Source organism: Podarcis erhardii, assembly GCF_964252035.2.
Source record: "Podarcis erhardii genome assembly, chromosome: 5".
Lineage (NCBI taxonomy): Eukaryota > Metazoa > Chordata > Lepidosauria > Squamata > Lacertidae > Podarcis > Podarcis erhardii.
This window is the reverse complement of record NC_138509.1, coordinates 37,254,374-37,268,128: the sequence shown is the minus strand read 5'-3', so window position 1 is coordinate 37,268,128 and position 13,755 is coordinate 37,254,374. Positions and strand designations below refer to the sequence as shown.

The following is a 13,755-nucleotide window of genomic DNA, read 5'->3' as shown; positions in this document are numbered from 1 at the left end:
TCTGGGCTGCATCAATAGGAGTATTGCATCTAGATCAAGGGAAGTAATAGTGCCACTGTATTCTGCTCTGGTCAGACCTCACCTGGAGTACTGTGTCCAGTTCTGGGCACCACAGTTCAAGAAGGACACTGACAAACTGGAACGTGTCCAGAGGAGGGCAACCAAAATGGTCAAAGGCCTGGAAACGATGCTTTATGAAGAACGGCTAAGGGAGCTGGGCATGTTTAGCCTGGAGAAGAGGAGGTTGAGGGGTGATATGATAGCCATGTTCAAATATATAAAAGGATGTCACATAGAGGAGGGAGAAAGGTTGTTTTCTGCTGCTCCAGAGAAGCGGACACGGAGCAATGGTTCCAAACTACAAGAAAAAAGATTCCACCTAAACATTAGGAAGAACTTCCTGACAGTAAGAGCTGTTTGACAGTGGAATTTGCTGCCAAGGAGTGTGGTGGAGTCTCCTTCTTTGGAGGTCTTTAAGCAGAGGCTTGACAACCATATGTCAGGAGTGCTCTGATGGTGTTTCCTGCTTGGCAGGGGGTTGGACTCGATGGCCCTTGTGGTCTCTTCCAACTCTATGATTCTATGATACTATGATTCTATATATAGAGCAGCCTTTGCCAATCTGGCTGGTGTTCACCAGATGTTTTGGACTACAAGTCTCCATCAATGCCATCCAGCAACTGGAGGCATCAGCCAAGTTTATGAAGGCTAATGTATAGGAATAAGTAAAACCCTGATATGCAGTCATTATTAGAGAACACAGACATGAAGTAGGAGGGGAAATGACAGAACAGAGATGCAGTATTGAGAACCTAGCTTACAAGAAAAAAGACAAGAAAAATGAAAAAAAATTGGCTCACACTCCCTTCCTTGTGTGTTTTTTAAAAATTCCCAGGCTTTCATACAGAGGGAACTTATATAAATTACATACAAATTCTCCAGCCACAAAAATGACAAGAGAGCTGAACTAAAGAATGAGGCCAGCCAAAAAAGGGTTTTTTTAATACTCCATTGTGCCTTTTTTTGGGGGGGGGAGGGGGTAACTAGCAATTATAAGCCTGAGACACATTCATCCTATGGGATTTCTCAGATAACATGATAATGTGTAAGTTATGTGGATACTTTAAAAAGGCAAGGACATTAAACCATTGCTTTCTGACTGAGGGTTAGGCAAGCATGGACTAATTGCAACTTGCTGGCCGACTGATTCAGAACAGTCCAAGCGACAACTTATCTGAGGTAAATTTTCTTTGTTTTTAGATGGCATGATTAGACCTAAGAGTTAGTTATGAGAGCAAATATCCCTCCCTCCCTATAGTCCTCACTTGAGAGAAGTTATTTTATAGTGTATCAGACTGGAACAACCTGTTTGTCCCCAGTATGTCTATGAAGACTTGACTAACATTAAAAACAAGCAAAATCCTGGCTTTCTTAATACAAAACATCAGGCTGTTCTTGGAGAGATTACTTTCTTATGCATTTCATTCAGAATTAGTCTTTTTTAATCTTTGCACAGCCTGCAAAGCATAAGTAATTTTTTTTAAAAAATTGCAGTAGCATCTTGAAGAAACATAACTTTAAAGCATGAAAACGAAAGGTGGTGTACCCTCAGTTCTGCTGGCGTGCCAGGACTTCCATGTCCTCTCCTCCGGCAACTGTGGAACTGATTTGGAGGGCATTTGTGGGTTGGAGGAGATGAGAGTCTATAACATGCACAGAAGGCCATTGTAGCAGCAGAGCTGTAGCGCTGAGTTCCAGCAACAAACCTTGCTTTTCTCATATTTTCAACAGATTAATACAGTGTCTTGTTAATGATAAACATTGCAGATTGTGAGAAGTATAAAGAAATATCTTACTTGAAGATTTCGGCAGACAAATCAGATGTAGCATAGAACATTTCAGGGAAGAATAGTGTTACAAGGCCATGAACCCATATCTTACAGGCATATCACTAGTATTAGGATCTTTACTGGATAGTTTTGTAAAGTAGATTATATTGCAGTGAACCAAATTACCTTATTGGTGTTGCGGAATTCAGCAATGACCCAGAAAGGTCAAGATGAGTGTGCTTGGTTTGGAGAATTAACAAAAGTCACACAGTTTGTATAAGTTGAATGCTTATTTATAAAATTAGCTTAAAAGAAAAATGAAGGGCTTTGCAGCTTGACATGCAAATATGGAAGTATGTAATGCAAAAATTAGGAGCAGTGTCAAGAGGCAAGTGAGATTTGAAAAATTAGAGAGGCAGAAAAGGTCATAGCAGCTAAAGAGAACAGAAATTGTAGCTAGCCTTTATCAAGACCAACCAAGATTTCACAAAGTTTGGAGCAAGATGTTGAGCAACAATGTAGAAAAAGCTATGGATGATGTGGTTGCCAAAATGGAGTGCAGAATTAATTAGTTATGGAAATGCCATTAGATTAGCCCCTCTAGATACTCTAAATATGGGTTTTTTTGGGGGGGGGTATCATTTAAGCATGATAATGGTTTCTAAGTGACTGTGAGAGTTTACCTTCAGCCTGTGGCACAAGTGGTGCCGGTTAGTTGTATGGGTACCACTTTGGTGAAGGACATCCGTTGCCTCCAATTTAGTTTTTCAACCAGAAATGTTCCTATTGTAAAAGCAAACACTAATCCTTTAAATGGAAGCAGCCATAATACAGATTAAAAGGCCTATTATAAAATAAAAGCCTAAGGGAAACAAACTGGAGTTCTAGGTCTGTCTAGTGGTCTAGATGAGGGCAGAGGATTCTAGTCAAGTTCAGATGTGGCCTGACACCAATACTGTAGAGCCCTTTAGCTTGCTTCTGTGAGCTGCTGTGCAAGCTCTTGTCTAAACTTGCAACGAGACAGGCATATAACCACTTCCAATGTTATGATTTTCATCACAGGAATGAATTGAAGGTGCAGTCGTGTGAGGACAAAGAGTACCATGTGGAGACCAAGATAAAAGCTTTGTTTTCAAAGATCTCCAGAATTCTTTGGCCTGTTTGTTCTCAAGAGTTTTGATTTTGTCCTCACAACGTGTGAGGTAAGAGAGGCAGAGAGAGAGTGATTTGCTCAGGAGGAAGGATTTCAATAGGTTTGTTACTGTGGAAGACTTTAGAACAAGCTAAACCTGTGCGAAAGGAATAGGCTGCACTTGAATTGAATGGAATTAGTTGAAAGCAAGCAGAAAAGGGAAAGTTAGGAGTGTTAAATCCACACCAGCCTGCAAGAGATCATTTTCAGAGGCCCTCCTTTGGGTTGAGAAGGTAGAGATGCTTGCAATAATCAAACATGAATGTGAGTGAGCTGTGCTGCAGCTTGCTTGCTTGTTTACCAGGCAAGCCAGTTAGCATACCTGTGTAAGTGACCTTGATCAACACCGATATTTTTTTTAAGTACTGGAAACATAAAAAGTAGTACTCTTTTTGAATACAATAGTTATTTGACAGTGATTTCCTATTTGGAGTTCCCATTAGATCAGATGTGCTGAGTTGTGTATTCCATTGAACTCTGTCTTATTGAGATGATGATGGTAGCCATTAAAATTCATTGTTATGTTTCCTATTCTGTCTCCCTACCTATATTGCTTTCCATTGCATGATTCTGTGCATCTGGGAGTGGGGGTATGTCTTATTGTAGTATGTTTCATGGTAGTAATTTTATAAATACACAAGCAAATAAATTGTAAAAGGAAGAATGATTGACTTAGCTTCTCAGAGCCACAGTCTCATACACTGCTGTACAAAATTTCTGTTAGTTTCACTATGCAGATTTACTAAGAAAAATTGCAGCCAGCTCAGTTCACCAAGCCTATTTTTTTGTTTGGGCACACAGAACCCTAGCTATTTACTTTGTGTTCTTCACTGTAGTTTCCTGTTCACTTTGGAATAACTTTACTCACATTCCCCTATTATTGTGATGATGTCATATTGTGGTGTGTTTGTGAGCTTCCTTGACAAAGAAGTGGGGGAATCTTCACTTGGTGTTGCAGAGTGACTGAGTAAATATCAATTATTTTTGCCACTTGGGAGTTATCCTAGAGCAAAACAAATACAAAAAACCCCCCTTCCATTTCTGAATCAGATACAATTACTTTACTGCCCATCTGAAAGTAAGTTCATATTGCTGTTGTAGACATTATAGTTGAACTTACTGTTTGACAGCCTTCATATATGACAGGCATAGGCAAACTCCGGCTCTCCAGATGTTTTGGGACTACAATTCCCATCATCCCTGACCACTGTCCTGTTAGCTAGGGATGATGGGAGTTGTAGTCCCAAAACATCTGGAGGGGCGGAGTTTGCCTATGCCTGATATATGAAATAGCTGGCAACAGCCATCAATTGGTGAGCTGCCATGATTGCTACATTAGCAGGTGATAAACTGGTTCATCATCCATAGACTGATGCTGTCTACTTGAAAGTGTAATTTGCCTGTGTTACAGGAAATTTTATGCAGCTGTGTTGGAGGACAATGATTTCTAGATATTGAAAACGGAACTTCAGGTGCTATCCACTTGTAATAATGGAATATTTAAGTTGGGTTTTTAAAAACCCCACATAATATGTCATGCATTTATTGTGAAATTCTGGTTAATAGGTGGAAGGAGGAAATTTACCTCTTTTAAAATTTTGCATTTTGTTTATTTTTAGAACGACAATTGAGTTCTTCTATGGCTGGATCAAATGCCCTTGCTTCCACTGTAGCTGGTGTCAGTAAAGAACTTGTAGAACTTCAGCACCTCATTCAGTTTCCAGAGGAGGTTGCTAGTATTCTGACTGAGCAGGAGCAGGATCTCTACAGAAAAGTACTGCCAATCGACTACCTCTGCTTCTTAACCAGAGATTTGGGGAATGCTGAATGCCAGAGCAAACTATCAACTCTTAAGGCTTCTATTTCCGCAACTCTTCTTCCTGCCCCAAATGAGGAACACAATGCTGTTGAAGATTTGGTGACAAGATTCAACGAGGTAGGGTGAGGATTTTGATTACAAACACACATGGTTGGTTTTCTTTTATCTTGTTTGTGGAGTGGGTAAAGGGTTCGTTTTTTCAGTATTTGAGAGGAACCTGGGCATAGGGCTTACTGATGGGGCCCTTAACCTTTGACAAGAACTGCCAGGTTTACTAGCTGGTGGTAGCAGATGGCAGCAGTGGCTGGGTTTAGCAGCGATTTAAATTTCCTACAACGCTCCTAATGTATTGTGGCACTGAGGGTGCCATTTTGTTTTCCACAGTGCCCTACAGCAACACTATGTGATGGGCATTATGAGAAATTTAAGTGTTGGCTAGATCTGGCTGAGTGCTGATTTAGAACCAGGGACCTGTCATCTGCCTGAGCATGTTGGGTGCTGCCATCAGGGCCTAGTGGTTTTAATAAATTAGTTTATTTGGTTTCTTATAAACTCATGCTCTTGTGGAAAGCAGCCATGTTGCTTAATTCTCTGAACTGTTTTGTTGCAGGCTAAACATGATCTTCTTAGTGGTCTGCATGCAGCATTATGAAACGGGGGTATCTAGATTACATTAGCAGCTCACATGTATTTATCCATAATCCACAGAAAACTAATTAAGCACTTTCATATGCTGTGATTGTTCTTCAAGAAGCTGCGCTGTTTTTCTAAGTAGTTTTCTGGTGCAGCAAACCTTAGCCCAATTTCTTTTTCTCAATTATTTTTCAAGGAGATGCTTAATTGCTTTGAGTGTGACAGAGGGCCTCCTGTACCACTGCAGTGGTATAACTTAACTGTGTTGAGCAGGTGTCCTGAACTGACTCAGAATGGCATTCTGTTGCGACAGAGACTCTTTGCTTTGCTAAGTCAACAGTAGCGAGAGCCGCTGTACTAAAGTTTTGTGAATAACAGATATCTTAATCATTGATTTGTTATTTGGTAGCCACTTTCCCCAGTTTTTTGGGGACACGGGTGGCGCTGTGGGTAAAACCTCAGTGCCTAGGACTTGCCAATCGCATGGTCGGCGGTTCGAATCCCTGCGGTGGGGTGAGCTCCCATCTTTCGGTCCCAGCTCCTGCCCACCTAGCAGTTTGAAAGAACCCTTAAGTGCAAGTAGATAAATAGGTACCGCTTTATAGCGGGAAGGTAAACGGCGTTTCCGTGTGCTGCTCTGGTGCCGGTCACGCTGGCCACGTGACCCAGAAGTGTCTGCGGACAGCGCTGGCTCCCGGCCTCTAGAGTGAGATGAGTGCACAACCCTAGAGTCTGTCAGGACTGGCCCATACGGGCAGGGGTACCTTTACCTTTTACCTTCCCCAGTTTTAATGAGAAAAGCTTAGAGTGAGAAGGAAGGAGAGTAAGAGATGAGGGGAGAACACAAAGCCCTTGAAGGATGATAACTCACCTTCAGATACTGCAGGAGTTTCTATCATTTGTATGTGTGAGTCATCTGCATTTCCAGCTGGCATTATTCTTTTGAATAGTGTCTAAAAGGGATACTTGCCATGGGAGACATGTTCAGTGTCCTTTTGTATGCATGACCCTTTTTTTTTTTTTTTGCTGAGACATTTCTGTTACCTCTCATCAGCCACAGCAGCTACTGTAACTTTCCATGAGAAGATTAAGAAAAGCAAAATAAGAAGGGGCAAAGCATCAAAACGACATTGGGAGGGAAATGAAATTTAATACTGTAGCAATAGCAACACTGTAGTAAAATGCCCAAAGTAGTTCTTTAAAGACTTTTGAGGGCACAAAAATACACCTTTCCTAGCAAGGCAACATTTTTCCTTATAAGGCAACGTGTGGGAGAGATGTTGCTTTACTGGGAAATCCTGAAGAAAGTCTTTATTGAAATGCATTTGGCATCTTACTATTTGATTCAATTTCATATATATTTTTTCTGTATATTTTTGAGGCTTTGCCTCTTTTTTCTTCCTCCACCCCCCTCCATCCCCTGCTTGTTCCTTCTGTTTTGTGATCTCCCCCATTTTTCTCTTGCGTTGTTTCCACAATCAAAGGCAATCTCATACCACTGTCTCCGGTTTGTTCAAAGGAGAACAACATTCCCGTTGCTCTAAATATCAGTTTGGAGATGATCCATTCATCACAAAAGCCACTCGGTCAATTATACGATGGGAACATGCTAAAACCATAAAATCAGAAACACTATAGAACTTTTCTTTGAAGTCTTTGTATTTTTATTTATTTTTATTTTTGCTTTGGTAGCCCTGTACTTTGAAGTGAAAGATACGTGCTAATGTGTTCAGAGTTCAGTAGAGCTTTGGGTACTATTCTGAAATAAGGCATTCCTTTTCTTCTTAACAACCTCTGATTCTTTTAAAATATGGGACACTTGCCAACTTGGAAGAAAGGTGGGATATAAATATATTAAATAGTAGTAGTAGCAGCAGCAGCAGCAGCAGCAATGCTGTACAGTGGTACCTCAGGTTAAGTACTTAATTTGTTCCGGAGGTCTGTTCTTAACGTGAAACTGTTCTTAACCTGAAGCACCACTTTAGCTAATGGGGCCTGCTGCGCTGCTGCTGCACAATTTCTGTTATCATCCTGAAGCAAAGTTCTCAACCTGAGGTAATATTTCTGGGTTAGCGGAGTCTGTAACCTGAAGTGTATGTAACCCGAGTTACCACTGTATATATATTGGCAAATGTTGACTTGAAAACTCCACCGCTTTTAACAGTTCATAGGGGCGTAAAAATTTGATTTCAAAGATTCTGCTATATTAAGGCCTTTGTTTTCACATATTACTTTTAAGATAAGATAATTTTCATAGGAAAAAAAGGAAGGTGCCTTAATACAAAGTCAGACCATTTATCTCAGTATTATTTAGACTGTGTACTGAACAGCAGCTGCTCTCGAAGAGTTTCAGACTGGGGAATTTGTTGGTCCTACTTGGAGAGGCCAGCAATTGAACCATCAATCTTCTGCAAGAAAAGCAGGTGCTCTGTCACTGAGCTATGGTCCTTTCTTACTGAGGTATGGACCTCCCCTATATGGTTTGCAATATCTAAGGGTTGTCCATTCATATAGTGAAACTTCCCCTCTGTCTTCTCTCCTCATGTATCTGGATCCTCTGGGTCAGATTTGGGGGTGCTGGGAGAGACATGTTGAGGAGGCAAAGTTCTGTTGCTCTGACAGAAGTTATTCCGCTCACGCAATGACTTAGTTGGATTCAACCCTAAGAACCCTGGAAATGCTACTCATTTGTTGCTTCACACAATACTTACCTAAGGTAAGGGTAGGACTCGAACCAATGGCTTCAAGTTACAAGAAAGGGCATTCTGACTAAACATATGGGGGGGGGGGAATCTGACAGTAAGAGCTGTTTGACAATGGAACGGTCTCCTTCAGGAATTTGTGTTCTCTCCTTCCTTTGAGGTTTTTAAGCAGTGTTTAGATGGCCATCTGTCATGGATGCTTTAGCTGAGATTCTAAGCTTATTGCATTGAGACTTCAGTTAATGCAGTAGAAATTGGAAACTTTTTATTTCTATTTATATACTAGATAGTGAAATGTGCTTTTGCTAAATTTAATTTACAATTTTGGGGAAAATTTGATATATCAATTCTTTACATTATTTACAATATTAGCTGCATGTTCAATATGTTTGTCATACATACTCCATTAGCAACAGGGATTTTCTGTCCATCGCTGTTTATCTATTTGAAAGAAAATTCCTACAGAAAGAGTCATGCTTTGGTTGGCGAAAACCAGTAACTGCTTGCTGACTTCTGGCATTGCCTGCAAAAATAATTCACTATATTTATATTGTGGGAGCCAGAATGAATTTTTAGATGACAGACTCTTGATACTTAATAGGAGACAACTATTTCATACCATTGTCCTTTTTTTCCACTGCGCAATTATTGCATGCAAATGGCATATCATGTAACACTGCTTTTTCGTAAATTTTTGATAAATGCTAGTGCTAATTGATATTACTTAATAGTTTTTGCTTCCTGACAAAGGCATTTCATGTTTAATGTAGTTACCCATTCATTTCAGAGGGCTGTCCCTTGGGGTAGAATTTTTAACCAAATTAGTCAGTATAATGCTCTGAACATCAATTATGGCTGACCAAGAAATTCAGAAAGAAAATACTGCATGGCATTTTTTTATATCCTGTGCAGCTGTCTTACAAATTGTATGCTTTTGTACAGAAAAAAAGGATAACTGGTTATCTCCAGGAGCAAATGGCATACATTTCTTTCCAGTTTTTACTGATAGCTTCATATATTTAACTACTAGAAACCTGAAGGCTAACCATTCAGTCAGTACACGTTACCAATTTTAGACTACAGTAGTTTAAATATATTTTAGCTCTCAGCTGACAGATAAGGTTCAATGCTGTCCAGCAGCACTGTAAAAATTATACTTTTTGTGTTGGCCTTCCATTATTCCATGTAGTCCTCAGCTGAGAATTGGTTTATAATGTTTTAGCTCTCCCCACATCGATTTAGTGAAAAATCGTGCTTTTTCTCATAGCAAATTGTAAGTTCAATTCTATCCTTATTTGAATGACCGAGAAAACGGGGGGAAACATGCATTAAAAATGCTAAGAATTAAAGAAAAACCTTCCTTTTTCTTGTAATTTGAACATGTTGGTTTGGGTCCTATTCTTTGAAACAGTAGAAAACAAATTTGGACCATCACCTATGTACCGTATTTTTCGCTCTATAAGACGCACCAGACCATAAGACGTTTTTGGAGGAGGAAAACAGGGGGGGGGGGATTCTGAATCCCAGAGGCCAGAACAGCAAGAGGGATCTGGCTTATGGGATAGCCTCTTGCTGTTCTGGCTTCTGGGATAGCCGTGCATAGCCTCTCCCAGGCAGCAGGATGAAGGCTCACCCTGCCAGGAAGAGGCTACGTGTGGCTAAGCCAGAAGCCAGGACAGCCAGCGGGATCGCAGCACAGCGATCCCACTTGCTGTCCTGGCTTATGGGATAGCCGCACGCAGCCTCTCCTGGGCAGCGGGAGGAAGGCTCCCCCAAGAGCCATGCTCCCTTTAAAGAGTGCGCAGAGCGTGTGTGCGGCTCTTGGGGGCTTTTCCCCTAGGAGGGAGAAGGGCAGCCCTTTTCCCTCCTTGGAGAAAAGCCCCCATGCTCCACGTAGCTCTTTAAAGGGAGCGCTGAGCAGCGCCTCCGGACTGGATTCACTCCATAAGATGCACGCACATTTCCCCTTACTTTTTAGGAGGGGAAAAGTGCGTCATAGAGCGAAAAATACGGTAATTTATTTTCAAATATTTGAAGGTGGCTATCATATCACCTCTTAATCATCTCTTCTCCAGGCTAAGCACACACAACTCCTTCAACCATTTCTCATGGTGCTTGGCCTCCACCCCCTCCCACTCCCCAATCTTTGTTGCTTTCCATCTGGGTATGTTCCATAGGTTGCAGTTCTGCACCCCCTTAACTGGGAATTAGACCCAGTCAGCTCAATGGGACTTACTTCTGAGTAGACTGGTATAGCATTGCCACTTTAGCCTTTTAACAGAAAATAGAGATGTCTTAAAACTATCATTGTGCTTCAGCAGTGGGTGGAATGTAAATAAATATTTCTCTCTGCTAGTTCAGGATTTTTAGAATGCCTAGCTGGCTTTGCAGAAACCTTTTGAAAAGATTATGTTTGTACAAGTATCAAACTGTTTCCAGTCCTTCTTTGGAACAGTACATTTAAAGTGGTGTATAATCATATTAAAACGGCCAAGGTTCTTTGTTAGGATATTCCTTTCCTCCCGAGCAAATTAGCCACTCAATCTTATTCTAGTACAGGGACAATTACAGCTCTTACAAAAATCCATGTATCAAAATGTTGTAATATTGCTAGTTAGTGTTTGTACTGGATACGTGTCCTAGATAATCTTGGCAAAATAATCTTCATTGACTACAGCATTGTATGAAACTCATAATATGTAGCAGCAGCATGAAAGCATTACCTAGGGTTGTATGAGGAAACTGCAGGAGAGCCGTAATAAGGAATAGTCAAATCCATTAAGGAATATTCATGCTAGGACTAAAAGCAATGGTGCAGGATATTCCCAAGCAATAGATGGCTGTGTTCATGGTTCACCAATGACAGGAGCGGAGAATCTTTTTACACCCGAATGCTGTGTTGCCTTTCACTATTCCCCCCCCCCCCCCGCCGCCCATAGCTTTTGTAGTGTTCATACCCAGGAATGTCCTATATAATTTTATATGTAGAAGCATGACCTCTGTTTGAGCATGAGATGTGTCATTAGGGCAGAATTGGGTAACCTTTTTGACCCGAAGGCTAGATTCTGGCTGTACTAACCCCTCTCAAGGACATTTTCCAACTGGGGGGGGGGAGTGCAGGAGCAAAGCAGGACTAGTGAGGGGGGTGGCCTGGGGAGGGCTAGATGGGGAAGGCTGGCAAGCTGTGCTTGGGCCCTAGGCTTGAGGTCTCATCTCTGACCTATGGCCAAAATCATGCAGAGAGCAGGGGACCAGCTTTACAAATACACAGATGTACCTGGGAACTGACCTACTTAGGCTTTGGAAGGGGGGCAATGTCTTCAGCAACAGTCTAACTACCCCCGGTGTAAATGATTGAACCAGGTGCTGTTGGACTCCAACTCTCATCAGATCTCCAGCCAGCATGGGAGTTGTAGTTCAGGAACACCTGTAGGGGAATCATATTGTCTACCCCTAGTGTATACAACTGGGATTTAACCTTCGGGATTACAAGAGCAAATCTAGGTTTTTGGTTTTAAGTATCAAACTGTACTTCTAGTGTTTTTAGTTCTTTATTTGAAATGGTTTTTCTTTCCTGGCTCCACTGCATTCAACCAGATGTGTTTTACTTACAGATTCATATCCACTCTTCATCTCTGTATACTGAGTGACAATAAAAGCATGAATATGTGATATGATCTTATTCAGGAATGTTAAAGAAATAGCTGATGAAAATGTTCACTAGGAACCAAGGTACAGCTCATATAGCGGCCTTTAGCTAAGCTACGTACCTTATGTGCTAATTTTTGCTTAAGTAGAGATTTTTTAATGTGATTATCTCAGAAGAGGAACAGGCTGTGTCCTATGGACGTCTTGTTCACATTCAAATAGGTCAGAGCATATTATTCCCTACCCAGCTGATATAGAATAATATATCTGAACCAGAAATACAATGACTTTATTTATTTATTGATTGATTGATTGATTATAAAAGATTTATGTTTGGGCCTGAGTTTTGAAGATTAAGACCTAGGTCCCATGACTGAGCTGAATGGGGTTTGGAATAGGTGCAAGTCTCTCTTCGCCCTCCCCTGCCACTCCCCTGGAATGTGGTTCATTACAGCATCTTCACTTTTGAAATTGACTCTTGTATTATAGGTAGAAAAGGTGTATATAAGTAAGTGAATCAGTTGACAAAATACCATGGTTTGTATTCATTGTAGCACTGAAGTAAATGTTCCATCAGTGCAAAGATTTCTCCTGTGTGTCTCCTAGATCTGGTCTGCAGTTTCTCCCAGTCCTCCAGAGCAGATCTGGGGACAATGCAGAGGGAGAAGAGGGAGAAATCCCCCTGCACTACCAATAATTATTGCACTAGCCCAAAAGATTAGGTGAATACCGCCCTATAAGTCGGAATCCTCAGGTTTTATCTCTTGAACCACATTTATTTCTACTTGTAATAGGTTTTTTTGTTTTTGTCTAGGACATGTTGCTTCACTTTTCAAAGGCTTTGTTTGCATTCCAGTCCAGTTTTATATTTATTTGTTTATACTGTAAGGTTTAGAAATATATGTACTTTTTGCTGTACTAGTCTCTGTGGGTCCCTAATCTCATCCACAGTTTACAGCTATATTTCTCTGTCTTCATGGCTGTGTAAAGAATTTTTCCTCCTGCTTGTGCCAGATCTTTTCTCAGATTAAAAAAAGTTTTCTTTTACTGATGTGTCTACTCAGTTCACAAACAGCAGGTTTAAAATTCTGTCTAGTAATTAAAAAAAACAATTACTTGTTCCAATATGCTCATAATTATATTCATAATTAATTAGAAACAAATGCATAATTTTAGAGCACTCAAGTTATTTCACTGTAATCCTTCCAAGCAAGTTTCCTGCCTAAGATATAAATTAAAAGATGTAACACTTTGATCCACTAGATAACATCATTGGGCTTAATGTGACTTTATAAAAGCTGTTATAGCTTAAGCTTGGGGTTTGACTGCACGTTTTCCATTGCTCTGTAAAAGCTTGGCTTTACTAATGTGCATGCAGTAGTTGTTATGCTTGTTCAAGTCTGTCCAGCTTATTATTTTCACCCCCTAAACTGTTGTAGCATGTTATTGACCAAAGAAATAAGGAGGGAACTGGTCTCAGCAGCTGTTCTACAAACACTGTATGGCCTGTTGTTCGCTTGTCACTTAGTGTCCTAAGCACTGGTTACAACTATATTCCTGGGTTGATTCTTTGTAAATTATTAAGTGTATTTGAACAAGGTGATATGCAGAGCAATGGTCAAGCTTCTCCAGAGCAAAGTGGTCAAGGGCAGATAACTCTGTCTTGGCCTTACTTGCCTCACAGCACCTTTATAGGGTGACAAAATCTAACGTGCCCATCAGGGCAGCCCAGGACATTTTGCAGCTTCAAGCAAAACAGAGAATGCTGCCTGCCCCAGCTCTGCTGCACAGATGGGCATGGAGGCAGCCACAGAGGCAGGCAGGCATGGCAATGGCTCTGGTGCCCCCCACCTTGTAGAGCACATTTAGTGGAAAGGCAGAGTAACCTAGAACCATCTGTGAAAGCTGTGTTGTGCTTAGTGAAAAGTTTAA

The 13,755-nt window shown here is 40.9% G+C and overlaps 1 protein-coding gene across 5 annotated transcripts in view; it reads left to right on the top strand.

Moving 5' to 3' along the window:
- The window catches only part of PLCE1 (phospholipase C epsilon 1), a 133,609-nt gene that overhangs the window by 72,508 nt on the left and 47,346 nt on the right, over positions 1-13,755 (top strand). For all 5 annotated transcript variants that reach the window (XM_081863943.1, XM_081863944.1, XM_081863940.1 and 2 more), the window contains one exon: positions 4,641-4,957. In XM_081863943.1, the coding sequence (XP_081720069.1) occupies positions 4,641-4,957 (317 nt within the window). The remainder of the gene's footprint in view (positions 1-4,640; positions 4,958-13,755) is intronic.